General features: G+C 37.9%; 1 protein-coding gene across 2 annotated transcripts in view; it reads left to right on the top strand.

Annotated features, from left to right (window-relative positions):
- Window positions 1-18,594, top strand: part of SCN10A (sodium voltage-gated channel alpha subunit 10) — an 88,052-nt gene that overhangs the window by 5,444 nt on the left and 64,014 nt on the right. Inside the window, exons 3-4 of one of the 2 annotated variants that reach the window (XM_020897948.2) lie at window positions 791-871; window positions 18,071-18,199. In XM_020897948.2, coding sequence (XP_020753607.2) covers window positions 791-871; window positions 18,071-18,199 — 210 coding nt within the window. Of the gene's footprint in view, window positions 1-772; window positions 872-18,070; window positions 18,200-18,594 lie in introns of those variants that run through there. The other variant, XM_070455437.1, reaches the window with a different exon arrangement.

Raw genomic sequence — 18,594 nt, 5'->3', positions numbered from 1 at the left:
TACAATGATGACATGAAGTGAGGCAAATAATGTAGTCATTGGGACGTAGCATTAGGCTACTATTGACCTGATGATAAGTCAGAGGGAGGCACATCTGCTTTGGGTGACCCTGGATCATGGAGCCATAATGATGTCAATGGTTGGGTGTTGGAAGCAGACAATGTTGATGATTGGGGATCCCTGGCAGGATGGAGTTAGAAGGCTGAGATGTCACCACGCTAACTGAGAATGGTGGGTCATTTCACGCCTATTTTCAGACTGCCATTGACCACGGGTAACTTAAACTGCAGAAAATGAAACCATGGTTAACGGGGTGGGGGGGTGGGGGGTTATAATTGTCCTGAATTCTCTTTGTCTTTTAGGAAAAAAGAAACATTTGCAGGATGAAATTTCAGGCCATACTGTAGTTAAATGCAGGTGTCAGGGAAGACATTTTGGAAAAGGGATTCTGTTTCCTTTCATCTTGCTCAGTTCTGTTTTCAGACAATTTGAGCCCACATGTCAGCACCATCATTAACTAGCTGTATGACTTTGGAAAAATATTTAAGCTTTGTCAGCCCGTTTTCTTGGCTCCAATGTGTAGATAATAATATCCACCTGTAGGTTAGTTGTATTAGAGATAATGTGGACGAGAGTAGGCACTCAGTGTTAGCTGTTATTATGTGACAAGACCATAAAGTTGATCTTAGCAAAAGAGTTATGAATTTAATCAATTCAGTGTCAAGGTGATCAGCGGTGACCTCAAGAAGACATGGTGACCTTCAGCTTCTCCTTAACACAGCCCTCTCAGGTGGTTCAGTTTATTTATAACCATCACTATTTTGGTCAACTGTGTGGGCATGACCCAAACAGAGCTTCCAGAGAGAATGGAGTGAGTAGATTTGTTGTCATTCTTGTGCCTTTCCTTTCTGTCCTCCCTTTCTCTTCCTTCACTGGGTGGCTTCTTTCTCTTATTCATCCTGCTGGGTCCCATTTGGGTAATGTGGAATCCTATTGCCTATCTGACTTTGCCATGGATAGATATCTTCTTCTCTATGGACTCTGTTTCATAAACACACTTATGATTTTCAGCTATTAAGAGCTATAGATGAGTGGTTCTCCCTGGGGAGATTTTAAAAATTTTAATACCTGGGTCCAAGCCCCAGAGGGTCTGATTTCACTGGTCTGTGGTGGCCTCGGTATATGAGCCCCCCACTTCTCCCTGCCACCACCACACAGACACTTATCTGCTAGGTGCACATCTGAATGAAACTGAGGGAAGTCCTACTTGGAAAGAGAGGATGGAGCATAATGAAGCAGAGCTAAGAACAAATGGTCCTGCAGCATATTCTAAAAATAATGCATGAATAAAACTGTTTAAGTTATCATGGGTCATATACCTCAAAGTGACTATAATATTCCTGAGATTATTCTGTCTCCCTACGTTAATGATGGAATCTGTAGTTTCAGATTTTGGGGCCTTTCTAAAAACATCCTGCACCAACACATCTAAGGCAGTTGCCCCTCACCCAGGTCAAACATGACATATTTTTGGTATAACAACAGGAGCTCTGTAGAGTGTTCTCTTTTTGCAACTTTTAAATTTTTGCCTTTTGCTGACTATAACATTAAATCATGCTACAGTTGGAAATAAATTCTATTTATCAATTAAAGAAGAAAAATCAAGTGGTCATCTTAATTGATGCTAAAAATAATTTTATATAGTTTGACATCTTTATGATTAAAAACTCTTAGAAAAGTAGAAGTATAAGGGAATTGCTATACTCTGATAAAGGGAAACCACTTTAAAGAAAGAAGCAAACATCATACTTGATGTGAAACATGGCAAGCTTTCTCTTCATGATCAGAAAGGAAAAAAGCAAAGATGTCTTTTTCATCAGTTTCACTCCACTTTGTAAAGGAAATCCTAACTAGTGTAGTAAGGCAAGAAAAAGAAATAAAAAGTATAAGAATAAGAAAAGAAGTATCAAAGATGCCATGATTTATAGATAATATAATTATGTACATAAAGTAGCCATTGTAATCTATAGGTAAATTATTAGAATTAATAAGAAATATAGAAAAGTAGTTAAGTACAAACTGACATACATAAATCAATTGTATATCTATATATTGCAACGAACAGAGAATAAAATAGGTTTTAAAAATACCATTTACACTGGCAGCTAAAAATAACAAGCTTCAAGAAATAAGATTATCAACATATGAGTAAAATCCCTACAAAGAAAATTATAAAAATGTTAAGTAATATTACAGAAAACCCAATAAGTGTAGAGATATATTGTAATCTTAAATTCAAAGTCACAATATTGTAAGACTCTCCAAAATGTTAAATTTAATGTGATTCCAATCTAAAACCCAACAAGTTTTTTTTTATATAACCTGATAAACTGACTCTAAGATTTATATGAAAATACAAAGAGCAAATTACAGCCAAGACACTTTTGAGACAGAAAAATGAGGTGGGAAAAAATAATGTGCTCTACTGGATATCAGGATTTACTATAAAGCTCTAATAATTGAAGCAGAGCGCCATTGGCATAAGATTAGTCAGACCAGCGGAAGAGAAGAGTTGGCCCATACACAAACCAGTGCACGTACAGACCTTGAATTGGTGGAAAAAATGGCGCTGCAAAGCAGGGACAGGGAGTCTGGTCACTGATGAAGAAGAATTAGGAATCCCAACAGAATAATTATACTGAACATCCAACCCTACACCAAATACAAGAATCAATTCTAGGTGGATTAAGGTCTAAATTTCTTTGTGAAAGACAAAGACATCAAGCTTTTAGAAGGTTGAGAAAACCCCCAAAGAAGCAAAATCAAACAAAACCACAGAGAAGTCTTCATGGCTTCAGGTTAGGGAACGATTTACTACATGTAATACAAGGAGCACTAGCCACAGAGGAAAAAAACATACATTTTAGGATGTTAAAATAAAGAATTTCTGTTCATCAGAAGACAACTTTATGAAAGTGAAAAAACAAGCCTAGTGAGTAGAAGATGCAACACATGTACCTCCAAAGTGTTTATATCCAGAACAATGCACCCCTACAAATCAATTAGAAACATGTCAGAGCAACCAATTGGAAAAATGAGCAAAAGATAAAGTAGATAGTTCATAATAGTTGAAATCCAAAATGGTCAGCAAGCATATGAAAATATTCTTAACCTTTTTCTTAATCAAGGAGATGCAAATAAAATAAAATCATAGAGAGATTCTAAACTGTGACTGTACCAAATATTGAGAAAGATATGGAGCAGCAGAAACTCCTATCTTGCTGATGGGAATGTAACTTTGTACAACCCCTTTGGATGGCAGTGAATATTAGCAAATAAAGGTGAAAACACATAAACACTGCGACCCTCTATACTGTTAGGTACATACACTTAACAGAAATATGTACTTATGGACACCAGGTTACAGCTTCAAGAACGTTCATGAACATTCCCCACAAAAATAAAAAATAGGAAATGACCAAAATGTCCATACATTTTTTTATGTGGACAGTTTTTTTAAAGTCTACTAAATTTGTAACAATATTGCTTCTGTTTTATGTTTTTGTTTTTTGGCCACAAGATCTTAGTTCCCTGACCAGGGATTGAACATTCACCCCTGGCACTGGAAGGCAAAGTCTTAACCACTGGACTGTCAGGGAACTGCCTTATATATTTTTTAATGTATTAATTATCTCTGTTATTTTCTTAAAAGGGGGCAGTGTATAACAATGGATATGAATAAACTATAATTCCATACAACAGTCTTAAGAACATCAGTCAATTCAGTCACTCAGTGTTGTCCGATTCTGCAGTACCATGGACTACAGCACGCCAGGCTTCCGGGTCCATCACCAACTTCCGGAGCTTGCTCAGACTCGTGACCATCGAGTCAGTGATGCCATTCAGCCATCTCATCTTCTGTCATCCCCTTCTCCTCCTTTCTTCAATCTTTCCCAACATCAGGGTCTTTAGAACATAATATTGAACAAAAAATGCCAGGCACAAAAGATTCAAAACTATGATTCCATTTATACAAAATTAAAAAACAAGCACAACTTAACTACTTTGGATGCATACTCAGGAGATAAAAACACAAGAAAAAAGTACCAAAAGTTAGGATAGTAGTAACCTCTAGGGCTGAGGAGGGAAGGATCTTGTGGGTGTTCAAAATGTTCCATTTTGTGACATGAGTAGTTGTCACATTGCTGCTATGGACTGAATAGTGCCCCCCACCCGCATTCATATATTGAAACTCTAATTGCCCCCACCATGTGACTATAAAGGAGAAGGGGCCTTTAAGGAAAGGTTAAATGCGGTTGTAATGGCAGAGCTGTGACCCTGGTTCCTTTGTAAGAGAGGAGAGGACACCACAGCTCTCTACCATGTGAAGACACAGTAAGAAATTTCCATTAGCAAGTCAGGGGGAGGACTCTCACCAGAACCTGACCACACTGGCACCAGCCCCCTGAGCTGTGAGAAAATAAATATTTGTTGTTTAACAGTTCAATCTATAGTATTTTGTTGTGGCAGCCTAAGCTGACAGATACACAAGCATTCATTTTACAGCTGATTTATATTTCATGTGCATTTTCATTCTGCATGTTATATATTGGGCTTCCCAGGTGGCATAATGGCAAAGAATCCACCTGCCAGTGCTGGAGACACAAGAGACTTGGGTTCAATCCCTTGGTCAGGAAGATCCCCTGAAGTAGGAAATGTCAACAAGTATTGGTGTCTGGAAAATCCCATGGACAAAGGAGCCTGGAGGGCTACAGTGCATGGGGTCGCAACGAGTCAGACACATATCCTAATGAAAAGTTTTAAAACAAAATAAATTTAAAATAAATGACTATTGCATTAAATGCAGAATACAGAAAAATAGAAGACAGTAGCTTGGTAGATAAATTGCTGTTAGAATTTTAGTTTATTCTTTCTCTCTACATAAAGTATATATACATATATACAGAGATGACATAGCATTATAGCATGTAAAATTTCTATCCTTTTTAACTTTTAATGCAAAAGCATTTTCTATCAAAAGTAAGAGTTATTTGGGGATTCTGGTTAAATATGGACAATAGCATGAATGTTTTACCGCAACCCTCTGAAAGTGCCAGTGAAATGACAGCATGGGAACAGAATAAATCTACAAGAACAAAAAGAAGTAGAAAAGAAAGCTCAGAGGACAAAAGATGTCAAAACACTCTCAGGAAACCAAAAGTGGATGGAGGATGGTAAATGACTCAGCAGACCAGGGCTTGTTAAATGACAGTGCCGGCAGAGAAGGATAAAAATGAAGACCAAGGCATTTTACCCTCTAAAACTCCAGACCCCTGAAAATGTTGATGTGGTACAGGTGGCAAAAACTGAGACTGGAATGAGAGAAGAACATGGGAGCAGAGGATTTTCACTTATTGTTGTTTTTCTAACAAGAAATTAAAGAGCATTCTTTAAAGTTGATACATAGGAATGAAAAATAATTATATTAAACAGTGCAAAGGTAAGCAGGAAAAAAATACTAAATACAGTCAGACGATGGATAAAATGGAGAGGAAAGAGAATTAATAAGAAGACATAGTAAGCGCAATGTATTGTATAGCTTTATTAAAATTATAAATGTATATTTTCAAGCAACTACTTGAACTAAAATAAAAACTCTTCTAAATTCAGAATCATACAGAAAAATAAAGCAAATAAAACACATCAGACAATGAAATATTTTAAAAACTGTTAAAAACATAACAAAGTAATATAAGTAAACTGAGATCAAATCTATCATGTCAAGAAATATAAATGTATTTGACTCATCTGTTTTAAAAAGTTATATTATATAACAAAGCAGTACTGAATTCTATGCTGACTAAAAATATACCACTCAAAGTGACACAGAAAGGTCAAAATTAAAAAATGGGCAAAGATATACTGAAGGCAGATAGAACAGGAAGCAAGATCTTAATATCAGAGAAGGTGTAATTTAGCCCAAAACTTAAAAAACAGGATAAAAATGACACACATAATGCTAAATAATCTGTAAACAATAATGTACATTTTTGCAACAAATAATGTGGCAACAATGTTTGTAAATCAAAAATTATAAGAGTGTTAGGGTAAATAGACAAGAACATTGTAAGGGGCATTCCCTGGGGGTCCAGTGGTGAGGATTCCATGCTTCCACTGCAGGGGGGCACAGGTTTGATCCCTGTTCAGGGAACTAAGATCACACATGCAGTGCACAGCTGCCAAACAAACACAAAATGCACATTCTAGGGGATTCCAGTTCCAGTTCAGTCACTCGACCATGTCCGACTCTTTGCGACCCCAGGGACTGCAGCATGCCAGGCCTCCCTGTCCATCACCAACTCCCAGAGTTTGCTCAAACTCGTGTCCACTGAGTCGGTGATGCCATCCAACCATCTCATCCTCTGTCATCCCCTTCTCCTGCCTTCAATCTTTCCCAGCGTCAGGGTCAAATGAGTCACTTCTTCGCATCAGGTGGCCAAAGTGTTGGAGTTTCAGCTTCAGCACCAATCCTTCCAATGAATATTCAGGACTGATTTCCTTTAGGATTGACTGGTTGGATCTCCTTGCAGTTCAAGGGACTCTCAAGAGTCCTCTCAACACTACAGTTCAAAAGCATCAATTCTTCGTCCCTCAGCTTTCTTTATGGTCTAACTCTCACATCCATACATGACTACTGGAAAAACCATAGCTTTGACTAAACGGACCTTTGTTTACAAAATAATGTCTCTCCTTTTAATAGGCTTGGCTGCAGTTACCATCTGTAGTGATTTTGTCTGTCACTGTTTCCATTGTTTCCCCATCTATTTGCCATGAAGTGATGGGACCAGATGCCATGATCTTAGTTTTCTGAATGTTGAGCTTTAAGCAAATTTTTCACTCTCCTCTTTCACTTTCATTAAGAGGCTCTTTAGTTCTTCTTCACTTTCTGCCATAAGGGTGGTGTCATCTGCATATCTGAGGTTATTGATATTTCTCCCAGCAATCTTGATTCCAGCTTGTGCTTCATCCAGTCCAGCATTTCTCATGATGTACTCTGCATATAAGTTAAATAAGCAGGGTGACAATATGCAGCCTTGACATACTCCTTTCCAAATTTGGAACCAGTCTGATGTTCCACATCCAGTTCTAACTGTTGCTTCTTGACCTGCATACAGATTTCTCAGGAGGCAGGTCAGGTGGTCTGGTATTCCCACCTCTTTATGTATTTTACACAGTTTGTTGTGATCCACACAGTCAAAGGCTTTGGCGTAGTCAATAAAGCAGAAGTAGATGTTTTTCTGGAACTCTATTGCTTTTTTGATGATCCAGCAGATGTTGGCAATTTGATCTCTGGTTCCTCTGCCTTTTCTAAAACCAGCTTGAACATCTAGAAGTTCATGGTTCGCGTGTTGTTGAAGCCTGGCTTGGAGAATTTTGAGCATTACTTTGCTAGCGTGTGAGATGAGTGCAATTGTGCATTAGTTTGAGCATTCTTTGGCATTGCCTTTCTTTGGGATTGGAATGAAAACTGACCTTTTCCAGTCCTGTGGCCAGTGCTGAGTTTTCCAAATTTGCTAGCATATTGAGTGCATCACTTTAACAGCATAATCTTTTAGGATTTGAAATAGCTCAACTGGAATTCCATCACCTCCACTAGCTTTGTTCGTAGTTGTGCTTCCTAAGACCCACTTGACTTCACATTCCAGGATGTCTGGCTCTAGGTGAGTGATCACACCATTGTGATTATCTGGATCATGAAGATCTTTTTCATATAGTTCTTCTGTGTATTCTTGCCACCTTGTCTTAATATCTTCTGCTTCTGTTAGGTTCATACCATTTCTGTCCTTTATTGTGCCCATCTTTGCATGAAAAGTTCCCTTGGTATCTCTAATTTTCTTGAAGAGATCTCTAGTCTTTCCCATTCTGTTGTTTTCCTCTACTGCTTTGCACTGATTGCTGAGGAAGGCTTTCTTATCTCTCCTTGCTATTCTTTGGAACTCTGCATTCAAATGGGCATATTGTTCCTTTTCTCCTTTGCTTTTCTCTTCTCTTCTTTTCACAGCTATTTATAAGTCCTCCTCAGACAACCATTTTGCCTTTTTGCATTTCTTTTTCTTGGGGATGGTCTTGATCACTGCCTCCTGTTCAATGTCACAAACCTCTGTCCATAGTTCTTCAGGTAATCTGTCTATCAGATCTAATCCCTTGAATCTATTTGTCACTTCTACTGTATAATCGTAAGGGATTTGATTAAGGTCATACCTGAATGATCTAGTGGTTTTCCCTACTTTCTTCAACTTAAGTCTGAATTTGGCAATAAGGAGTTCACGATCTGAGCCACAGTCAGTTCCCAGTCTTGTTTTTGCTGATGTAGAGAGCTTCTCCATCTTTGGCTGCAAGGAATATAATCAATCTGATTTCAGTATTGACCACCTGGTGATGTCCATGTGTAGAGCCTTCTCTTGTATTGTTAGAAGAGGGTGTTTGCTATGACCAGTGCATTCTTTTGGCAAAATTCTATTAGCCTTTGCCCTGATTCATTCTTTACTCCAAGGCCAAATTTGCCTGTTACTCCAGGTATTTGTTGACTTCCTACTTTTATGTTCTGGCCCCCTATAATGAAAAGGACATCTTTTTTGGGTGTTAGTTCTAGAAGGTCTTGTAGGTCTTCATAGAACTGTTCAACTTCAGCTTCTTCAGCATTACTGGTCAGGGAATAGACTTGGATTACTGTGATATTGAATGGTTTGCCTTGGAAACGAGCAGAGATCATTCTGTCCTTTTTGAGATTGTATCCAAATACTGCATTTCGGACACCTTTGTTAACTATGATGGCTACTCCATTTCTTCTAAGGTATTCTTGCCCACAGTAGTAGATACAATGGTCATCTGAGTTAAATCCACCCATTCCAGTCCATTTTAGTTCACTGATTCCTAAAATATCTATGTTCACTCTTGCCATCTCCTGTCTGGTCACTTCCAATTTGCCTTGATTCCAGGTTCCTATGCAATATTGCTCTTCAAAGCATCAGACTTTACTTCCATCACCGGTCACATCCACTGCTGGGTATTGTTTTTGCTTTGGCTCCGTCTCTTCATTCTTTCTGGAGTTATTTCTCCACTGATCTCCAGTAGAATATTGGGCACCTACCGACTTGGGATTTTCCTCTTTCAGTGCCCTATCTTTTTGCCTTTTCATACTGTTCATGGGGTTCTCAAGGCAAGAATATGAAGTGGTTTGCCATTCCCTTCTCCAGTGGACCATGTTTTGTCAGAACTCTCCACCATGACCTGTCCGTCTTGGGTGGCCCCATACGGCATGGCTCATAGTTTTGTTGAGTTAGACAATGCTGTGCTCCACGTGATCAGTTTGGTTAGTTTTCTGTGATTGTGGTTTTCATTCTGTCTGCCCTCTGATGGAGAAGGATAAGAGGCTTATGGAAGCTTCCTGATGGAAGAGACTGACTGAAGGGGAAACTGGGTCTTGTTCTGATGGGCAGGGCCATGCTCAGTAAATCTTTAATCCAATTTTATGTTGAAGGGCTGGGCCATGTTCCCTCCCTGTTGTTTGGCCTGAGGCCAAACTTGTAGGGGATAAGGAAGTGTAATTAATTTCTTTCAGCCATATGACAGATAAAATATATTAAAAAGTATGTAGGGATACAGATAACCAGAGTAGCATAATTAATAAGATAGATCTAATTAACATATTTCAAACTATATTCCTTGAAAAATAACTGTATAAATTGGCCAAATATTAAACAACAAAACCTAGACAAGATCCAAAAAGTATAAATAATAAAGAAAATATTCTCTGATCACATTGCAATAAAATGAGAAAATAATAACAAAATCAGGGGAAAAAAATGATGCTTCCATTTGATATTTTTTAAAACCTTTCTTGGAGAACCCTTAGATGAAAAATAGCAACAAACAAAAGTCATATAATTTCTAGGGAAGAAAAACTTTTTAAATGACACTTTGTATGTATGTATGTATCCACATCATAATTTGTACTGCTATAAAATATTCTGTACTATATTCACCTGTATTTCTTTCTTTAAGTCATCATATGTCTTTCTGTATTTAGATAATTCATCCCCTCAGATGCATGTGTGTGTGTGTGTGTGTGTGTGTGTGTGTGTGTGTGTGTGTGTGTGAGATATGTGATAGGCTTCTAATATTTTCCCATAAAGATTATTCCAACACCATTCTTAGCAGGTTATCATTTCTCTTGTGATTCCTCCTGCTCCCTCTGTCACACACCTAATTCCCATGCATACTCAAGTCTGTCTCTCTTACTGATCTATTTGTCACTCCTTGAGTCAATACCACATTATCTAAATGCTTTTTCGTAGGATTTAATCTGGTTGATCATTTGACACCTCCTTACTTGTCTTTGTAAAAATTATCTTGGCTTTTTGCATTTCTTTACTTTTCCATATCAATTTACGGGTCAGATTTTCAAGCTCTTCTTACAACTCTTAAAACTTTGTTTGTAAATGCACTGAATTTATCTATTACCACAGGAAAAATTGCCACTTTTATAACATATAATTGTATCTCCCAAATTATATAAGCTTTCTTTTCTATTCTTCCATAAGAGTTAACATCTTCTATAAAGTTCTTATTTATTTTGTCTCTAGGTACATTACCATTTTGTTGCCCTTTTGAATATTTCTATTGCTAAAATAAATTGATGTTATTAAATTTATGTATATTGGTTTTGCATTCAGCAACCTTGCAGAACTCCTTAACAATTATTATTCTAACAGTTATATCATCTGCAAATAATGAGGAAATTGCTTCTTTATGATTCTTATACCACTTGTTTATTTTTCCTGTCTTATTAAATTGGCCAGGACTTTCAGGACAGTGCTGAACTGATGCTATAATAGTGACCATATTTCTTTTGTTCTTGGTTCTAAAGAATATGCATCTAATATTTCACTATTATCATGATGACTATGGGATTCTTATACGATACTTCCCTTATCAAGTTCTGGAAATTTCTTTTCACTTCTGGTTTAAGAGTTTCATTTGGAATGAGTATTTGTTTTTATCAATATTTCTATTCTTATTATCATATAGTCTTTGATCTATTGATATAGTAGGTTACAGTAATAAATTTGCCAGTCTCCTTTAATGGTTCTAGCTTGATCAATGCTGGATTCAGTTTGCCAGCATTTCATTTGATCTGTCTAGGTAAATGAGACTGACTTATGATCTTCTTTCATGAGCCAACCCTTTGGGTTGCTTTTCCGTCTCTGCTTCACTGTCTTCCTTCTCTATTGGCTCTGAGAACTCCAAATTCTCACTCTGCTCTGCAGAACAATTCAGCTCTCCATCCCCCCATGGCATTTCTCAATAAGTGATCAAAGAATTTTCAATAAAAGTCTCTCAGTAGCTTCTAAAACATTTGACAGATTCAGAAGAAAAAGCAATGTAATCATTTTACACATAGATCATTTAAAACTCTGAAATGTAAAATTAATCATCATTTACATAGAATTTCTGACTTTTTGTGTTTTTTAGAGCAGTGTATGAACTTCAAGGACTGACATTAGTTCTTACTGGTTAACATGGAATTAGTTGTGGAGTTAATCCTCTATCTTAACTAATATATTTTATTGTCCTATGATATTACATTTACATTTGTTGTTTACTTTTGTTAAACTTGAATTTGTCATCATTACCATTGCATAGTATCACAATTCAAAGAATGAACTATCATTGTAAAAGTGGTTTGCAGAAATATAATAGTGACTGAAATAGAAAAATAAATCCTATAAGTAATAAATGGACTCTGTCAAAGCAAAAAGCTTGAATCTGTATGTCATAAGTGGACAATCGATGTGGATAATCTCACAAAAGCAGATAAAAATAAATAAGAAAACAGGGAGGTGACAATGAATAATGATAAATAAATTTTACTGGATCAATGGTCCTTTTGGTCAAGTGTGTGTGTATTAGTCGCTCAGTCGTGTCCGACTCTGCAACCCCATGGACTGTAGCCCACCAGGCTCCTCTGTCCCTGGAATTCTCCAGGCAGGAATACTGGAGTGGGTTGCCATTTCCTTCTCCGAGAGTCTTCCCAACCCAGAGATCAAACCTAGGTCTCCTGCATTGCAGGCAGATTCTTTACTGCCTGAGCCACCAGGGAAGCCCCTTTGTTCTAATACCTAATTTATTATCTCTTAACATTTTATCAAATAATACTAGAAGACTTCCAAATCTTCCTTACTATATTCTAATTTATCAGCTTCACTTTTAAATCAGCTGACTGTCCCTAGTACAAACGCAAAAAAAAAAAAAAAAAAAAAAAAAAAGGATTTCCAGTACAAAATTGTCAAAATTCCATGTTAAAGGTTGAAAGATATAAAAACTATAGAGTCATCATTTGCCCTCATAGCAAAAATAAGCACAGTTTTACCCTTGCTGGTAAGATATAAAACCAGCTTCAAAAATAGCAAATATTGTAGTTGGAAAGAAAACAAGAAATAATCAGTAGAATTCCTTTGACAGAGCTATTGGATTTCTTATAATGTGACTGGCATTTAAAAATCGATAACTGTTATGCATGTAAACAAGCAGACACTGTACTTCATAGTTGAGTAAAATGATTGAATAAGTCAGTTGTCAGTATAGATTCACCATATATATGTGAGAGAGAAGTATTCAATAACTTTTAGTCCTATTTATCATGAAGCTGATTTTCAAAGAAGAGATTTCTGGTTTAATTAAACTTAGTTTTTCAATTATAAAATAGAGTTTAAAAAGCACATTAACTCCTATACCAATGTTCATAGCAGCATTATTCATGATACTTGAAAGGTGGTTTCCAAATGTCCCATCAACAGATAAATGGACAAATGTCCAAGAAATAAATGGTAAACAAAATGTGGTATGTATATATGATGAAACATTATTCAGCCTTAAAAATGAAGGCGATTCTGATATTTGCCTCAACGTGAATGAAGCTTTAAAATACTATGCTAAGTTAAATTTGCCAGATATGAAAAAGGACCAGTATTGTATTGATATGATTCCTCTTATATGAGGTACCTAGAATAGGCAAATTTATGGAGACAGAAGGTAGAATAGTGGTTGCCGGGGAACAGGGGAGGGAGAAATGGGGAGTTGCTTAATGAGTTTCTCCTTGAGATGATGAAAAAGTTTTAGAGATGGATATACTTTGGTGATGTTTGCGCAATTTTATGAAAATATTTAATGCTGCTGAATTGTATACTTAAAAATGGTTATTTAAAGTAGTAAACTTTTTATTATATGTATTTTACCACAGTGAAAAGAGAAGATAGTTAAACTGATATTAAAGACGCTCTAGCTACATAAGCAGCAAGGAAAGGCATCGCTGTACCAATGGGAGATGTTGCTTCCAAATGCAGTATGGCACTTCATGGTGAAAATAGTGGAGGGCTGTCTGTAGCATGCCTCCAGACCCTGATTCACTGTTAAGGGACATCACGGAAGTTGTGATTATAAACTGACTATGGTCACTTAGTATATGTCCCCTCAGCCAATAGGACTGAAACAAAAAGTGAGTACAGGACACTTTTGCACACTCAATTGCTCTGGTTGGCAAACAACAACAATAAAAAAAGGTTTTGCAGTGTTTTCTAATAAGTCAATAAGTGTTTTCTAATAAGTCAAATCTTTTAAAATGAGTATCTCTGTGACTATGCATGGCATGTCTCAGTAATACATTTAGGATGTTGAATAGTCTGGATCTTTGACTTCAGGGTCTAAATACCAGAATTAATAAATGATTAAATATCACAACTTCTTAAAACTCAACAGTGGTGCAAAGAGCTCAGTGGCTGAGGGTTCGACATTTTCCCAGTACCAATGATTTTCTTCACTCATCAGGAAAAACACTTAAGGTATGTCTTTGCATCTTAAAAATCACATCCAAATGCTGCATCTGAACATGCAAAAATACCTTGTGAGGCTAATGTCACCAGAGAGAGGATGTGACTCCATCAGCTGCTGTCTCCCCCAGCTGAGACCTTTAACCTAGCTTGCAGTGTCACCAAGCTGGGGCTCTTGTCCTCTGGTGAAACTCTGAAAATAGTCTTTAGAGAGAACTCTCTCCATAATTTCTAGAACTGCATTTGATCTGAAAGGCCAGAAATAATCTGTCAAAGCTTCCCAACAACCTATAATTCTGAGTTAAGATTTTCTAATTTAGAAAACATAAAGAGCGGGGGGAGACCCAACAAGCTATGGCAGCTGACAGCTCAAACAGCTCCCTAGCCAGATATAGATTTCTTCGTGAATGATTTCAAACAGCATTTCTCCTCTCACAGATAGGAAAAAAACATTACTGCTATTCGCTTTTTAATTTGATTTTTACTTTTAGTTAAGATACACAGATATATGGTTTAAAAGGTCACATAGCTCCATAAAGATTCAAACAAAAACAGCAATTTCATGTTTCTCATCTCCTCACGCCTAATCTGTATTTTTAGAGGCAACCACTCTGTTTTTTTTTTTTTTTTCTACTGCTTTCTTTGATACGTCTCGTTCTCTAATAATATACTCAGACCACTATTTAAAAAAATTTTTTTCCACATTAGATATTATCTATTGGCTTTCTGTTATAGAAAAGAAAGGGATTAGGTCCACATATAAACACTTATTTTCTCTTTCTGTCTCTTCTCTTCCCATTATAGCTATAATTTTTGGTTAGATAATCAGACAATATGTACACTGCCTGACTATATATATGATTATAGAATAGTATTGCTAAGCAAATACTACTCATAGCTGTATCATGCAGTATATTTTGGTTATGTATATACATATATTTTTTGCTTTCTCTAGAGTTAATAAGGACTTCATTTCTTCCTTTGCTCAGTTTTCTATATATTTCTCACTAATTTGTACCCAAAGTCTTCTCCAGAGGTTTAATTGTTGCTTAAGTTTACTTGAATGTATCAGATTATCCATCAATTTCCATTTTTCTTGGGAAAATCCCTCTTAGAGTCCCTCAACTGCTGCCTCAATTTGATCTAGATGTTCCCTCAGTGTGATGAACAGATCTTTTCCAGAGATTTTTGTTTCTCCATCCTCTTTTGGATACCATTTGTCGCTTCCCTGCATCCCATATCCTTCTCTTTATTGGTTACTTCCTTGTTTTGGTGGGACACATCATCTAGTAACTTTTTTAGATGGGTTGGTGGGAAATAAATTTTCTGAGACTTGGCATATCTTTATTCTACCCTCATCTAAACAGTTTAGTTTTCTATATTAGAAATTGTTTTCCTCAAAAATTTTAAGGCATTATTCCTTTGTCTTATAGCCTCCAATTTTTGCTATGAAGAAATCTGGCACCATTTTTGTTGCAGGAAGGGGGACCCCTTCCAGGGCCCGAAACTGGGCTCTTGTCTAACACTCGGAAATGAATTGTCCAAGGAGATACATGTGCTGATAAAGCAAGAGATTTTATTGGGAAAGGGCACCCGGGTGGAGAGCAGGAGGGTAAGGGAACCCAGGAGAACTGCTCTGCCGCGTGGCTCGCAGTCTTGGGTTTTATGGTGATGGGATTAGTTTCTGGGTGGCTTTGGCCAATCATTCTAATTCAGAGTCTTTCCTGGTGGCGCACGCATCGCTCAGCCAAGATGGATGCTAGCAAGAGGGATTCTGGGAAGTGGACGGATACGCGGTGTCTCCTCTCGACCTTTCCCGAACTCTTCCGGCTGGTGGTGGCTTATTAGTTCCGTATTCCTTATCAGGATTTCCTGTCATAAAACAACTCATGCAAATGGTTACTATGGTGCCTGGCCAGGGTGGGTGGTTTCAGTCAGTGTGCTTCCCCTAACATTTTGATTCTCAGTCCTTTTTATGTGACCTCTGATTTTCACTCCCTCAGAAAAAGTTAGACTCTTCTGTTTGTGTAAAATATTCTCAAATTTTGTGGTGCTGTGCCTTGATATGAACATTTTTCATTCATTTTCCTGAATACTCATGGATATGTTAACTGACTAGATCCTTCAGTTTAGGGAAATTTTCTTATATTATTTCTTTGATAATTTTCTCCTGTATATTTCCTTCTCTATTTCTTTTTGGATCTCCTGTTAATCAGACATTATACCTATTGGTCTAATTCTCTAATTTTCATATTTGTAATCACCTCTTATTTATTTCTTTTTGTTTCACTTTCTGTGAGATTTCAACTTTATTTCTAGCCCTTCTATTAATGTTTTAATTTTGCTATCATATTTTTGCTTTCAAGTATTCGCTTTTGTCCTTTGAATGTTCTAGTTTGTAGCCTTCTATTTGTACCCACTATCTTCTCATCTCCTAAGTACCTAAAAATATTAATGATATTTCCTAAATCTACTTCCATCTGCGTTCTCTCTTTTTCTTTTTCTTCCCTGTTTCGTTCCTTTAGTCTCTAGTGTTAGAAGTATCCTTCAGATTCCTGATGCTCACTGGCTGCCTGAATATATGAAAAGTGCAGCATCTTCCTGAGCTGTTAGCCTGACTGCCAAGCTTCTAGGAACTTACTGAGGGGAAGAAGTGGGTGGGTGGCAGGGTTGTCTGCCTTTTAGTACATATGTAAATTTTTCTTTCATACCCCTGTTTCAGGATGCAGCTCTCTCCCTCTTATTCAGTCAGTCTATTTCCAGATCAGAGGAGGCAGCTCCTCTCTGAATGGGTGGTGTGGGGTGGTATTTAGAAAGCCCAATTGCTTGTTAATAAAGACATTCAAGCTCTCTTTACAGACCCACTTGCCGCTGTCTCCCTGGGCTCCACTTTCAGAGATATCTAGCATCCCTAAGTCCTAAGCAGCTCTGCTATCTGGGTTGGCTTGCTTCTGGGAACTCCCCGCTTCCAGCTTTCTAGGGTCTGCTGTCAGTTACCTTTCATCCGTCTTCACTCTAACTTCCAAAATGCTGTTGTGTTCTCCATTGTCATTGCCCTAATGAATGTATGCTTTTTTAAAAGTTCCTTTTACTATCACTTAAGAAGGATTTCCAAAAGATTGGAGGTAAATACAGGTTCAGTCTGCCATATTCAATCAAAAGTCTTTTCATTTTTCATACCAGTATTTACATTTAGAATCTTATAATTTTTAAAAAATGTAGCGTATCCAAAATTAGGTGTGATTTATGCATGCATTTATGTCCCTTTGGGCAGTAGTTCTCAAAGGATAGTTCCTCAGGCCAGCAGCATTAGGCTCAGCTGGGAGCTTGTTAGAAATGCAAAATCATGGGCTCTACCCCAGACTTACCGAATCAGAAACTCTGGGCTGACAGCCCGGAAATCTATGCTTGAACAAGCTTTCCATGGGGTTGGTCAGATCTGTGCTGGAGTCTGAGAACCACTGCTGTCGGTGATTGAGGCATTCTGAACACTAGAGAAACACTCCCCTACTCCCAACCTCAGCTTCGGAGCCTTCTCCTCAAATCCAAGCCCAAAATGTGTCCAACAGAATAAAAAGGCTCTTTTGAGATGACTTCCTGTAACAGGACCCATCCTCCTGAGAAAATGTGTATGAATTCAGATGCTTTTCTCTTCCATGACACCTAGTTATTTACTGCTTTAGATAGTAAACAGACCAGGATCCCTGAGGCCAGAAATGCCAGCAGGCCAAGCGTGGCATGAGAAGAAAAGACAGTGGGAAGCAGAGAAGTCTGGAGAGGGGGGAGGTAGTCAGATCTCCTTCCTCTTCCGTATCTTCAGTCAACTAGTTGATGGAGGAACTGCCAGCTTCCCTCAGGGCAGGGTATCTTGAGGAACCTCTTGGAACGGGAGGAACTTTGGAACCCTGTGGTGGTTGCGTGCCATAGCCCTCTGCTTACCTTCAGAGCAGCAGAGGCTGCTAGTCATCCCAGCCACTCACGTCCCTCCCCACCCCACCCATCTTTTTTGATTGCTCTGAGCTCCTCCATCTGCATTTCATCTCCCTACCTTCCACTCTTCTCCTTCCCCACCTTGGTGACTCTTTGCATGTTCTCCTTTGGAACAATCACAGCCACTCTCCCTTTGGTGCACAGCTCTCTCCAAGGTGCAATTAACACTCCCTTTCCACCTTCCCTCCCAGATATGTCTTCACTGTCATTTATACCTTTGAAGCCTTGATAAAGATATTGGCAAGAGGATTTTGTCTAAATGAGTTCACTTACCTGAGAGATCCTTGGAACTGGCTGGATTTTAGTGTCATCACTCTGGCGTGAGTATTTCTCCACATTGATCTGCATATGACATTATAGGTATGTCCAGAAAAACATCTACATCTGCTTTATTGATTACGCCAAAGCCTTTGATTATGTTGCTGCTAAGTCGCTTCAGTCGTGTCCGACTCTGTGCAACCCCATAGACAGAAGCCCACCAGGCTCCCCCATCCCTGGGATTCTCCAGGCAAGAACACTGGAGTGGGTTGCCATTTCCTTCTCCAATGCATGAAAGTGAAAAGTGAAAGTGAAGTCGCTTAGTCATGTCTGACACTTAGCGACCCCATGGACTACAGCCTACCAGACTCCTCCGTCCATGGGATTTTCCAGGCAAGAGTACTGGAGTGGGGTGCCAGAAAATTCTTTAAGAGATGAGAATATCAGACCACCTTAC

This window comes from Odocoileus virginianus, chromosome 26 (assembly GCF_023699985.2).
Source record: "Odocoileus virginianus isolate 20LAN1187 ecotype Illinois chromosome 26, Ovbor_1.2, whole genome shotgun sequence".
NCBI lineage: Eukaryota > Metazoa > Chordata > Mammalia > Artiodactyla > Cervidae > Odocoileus > Odocoileus virginianus.
The sequence above is the reverse complement of the archived record's forward strand: the minus strand, read 5'-3'. Positions and strand labels throughout refer to the sequence as shown.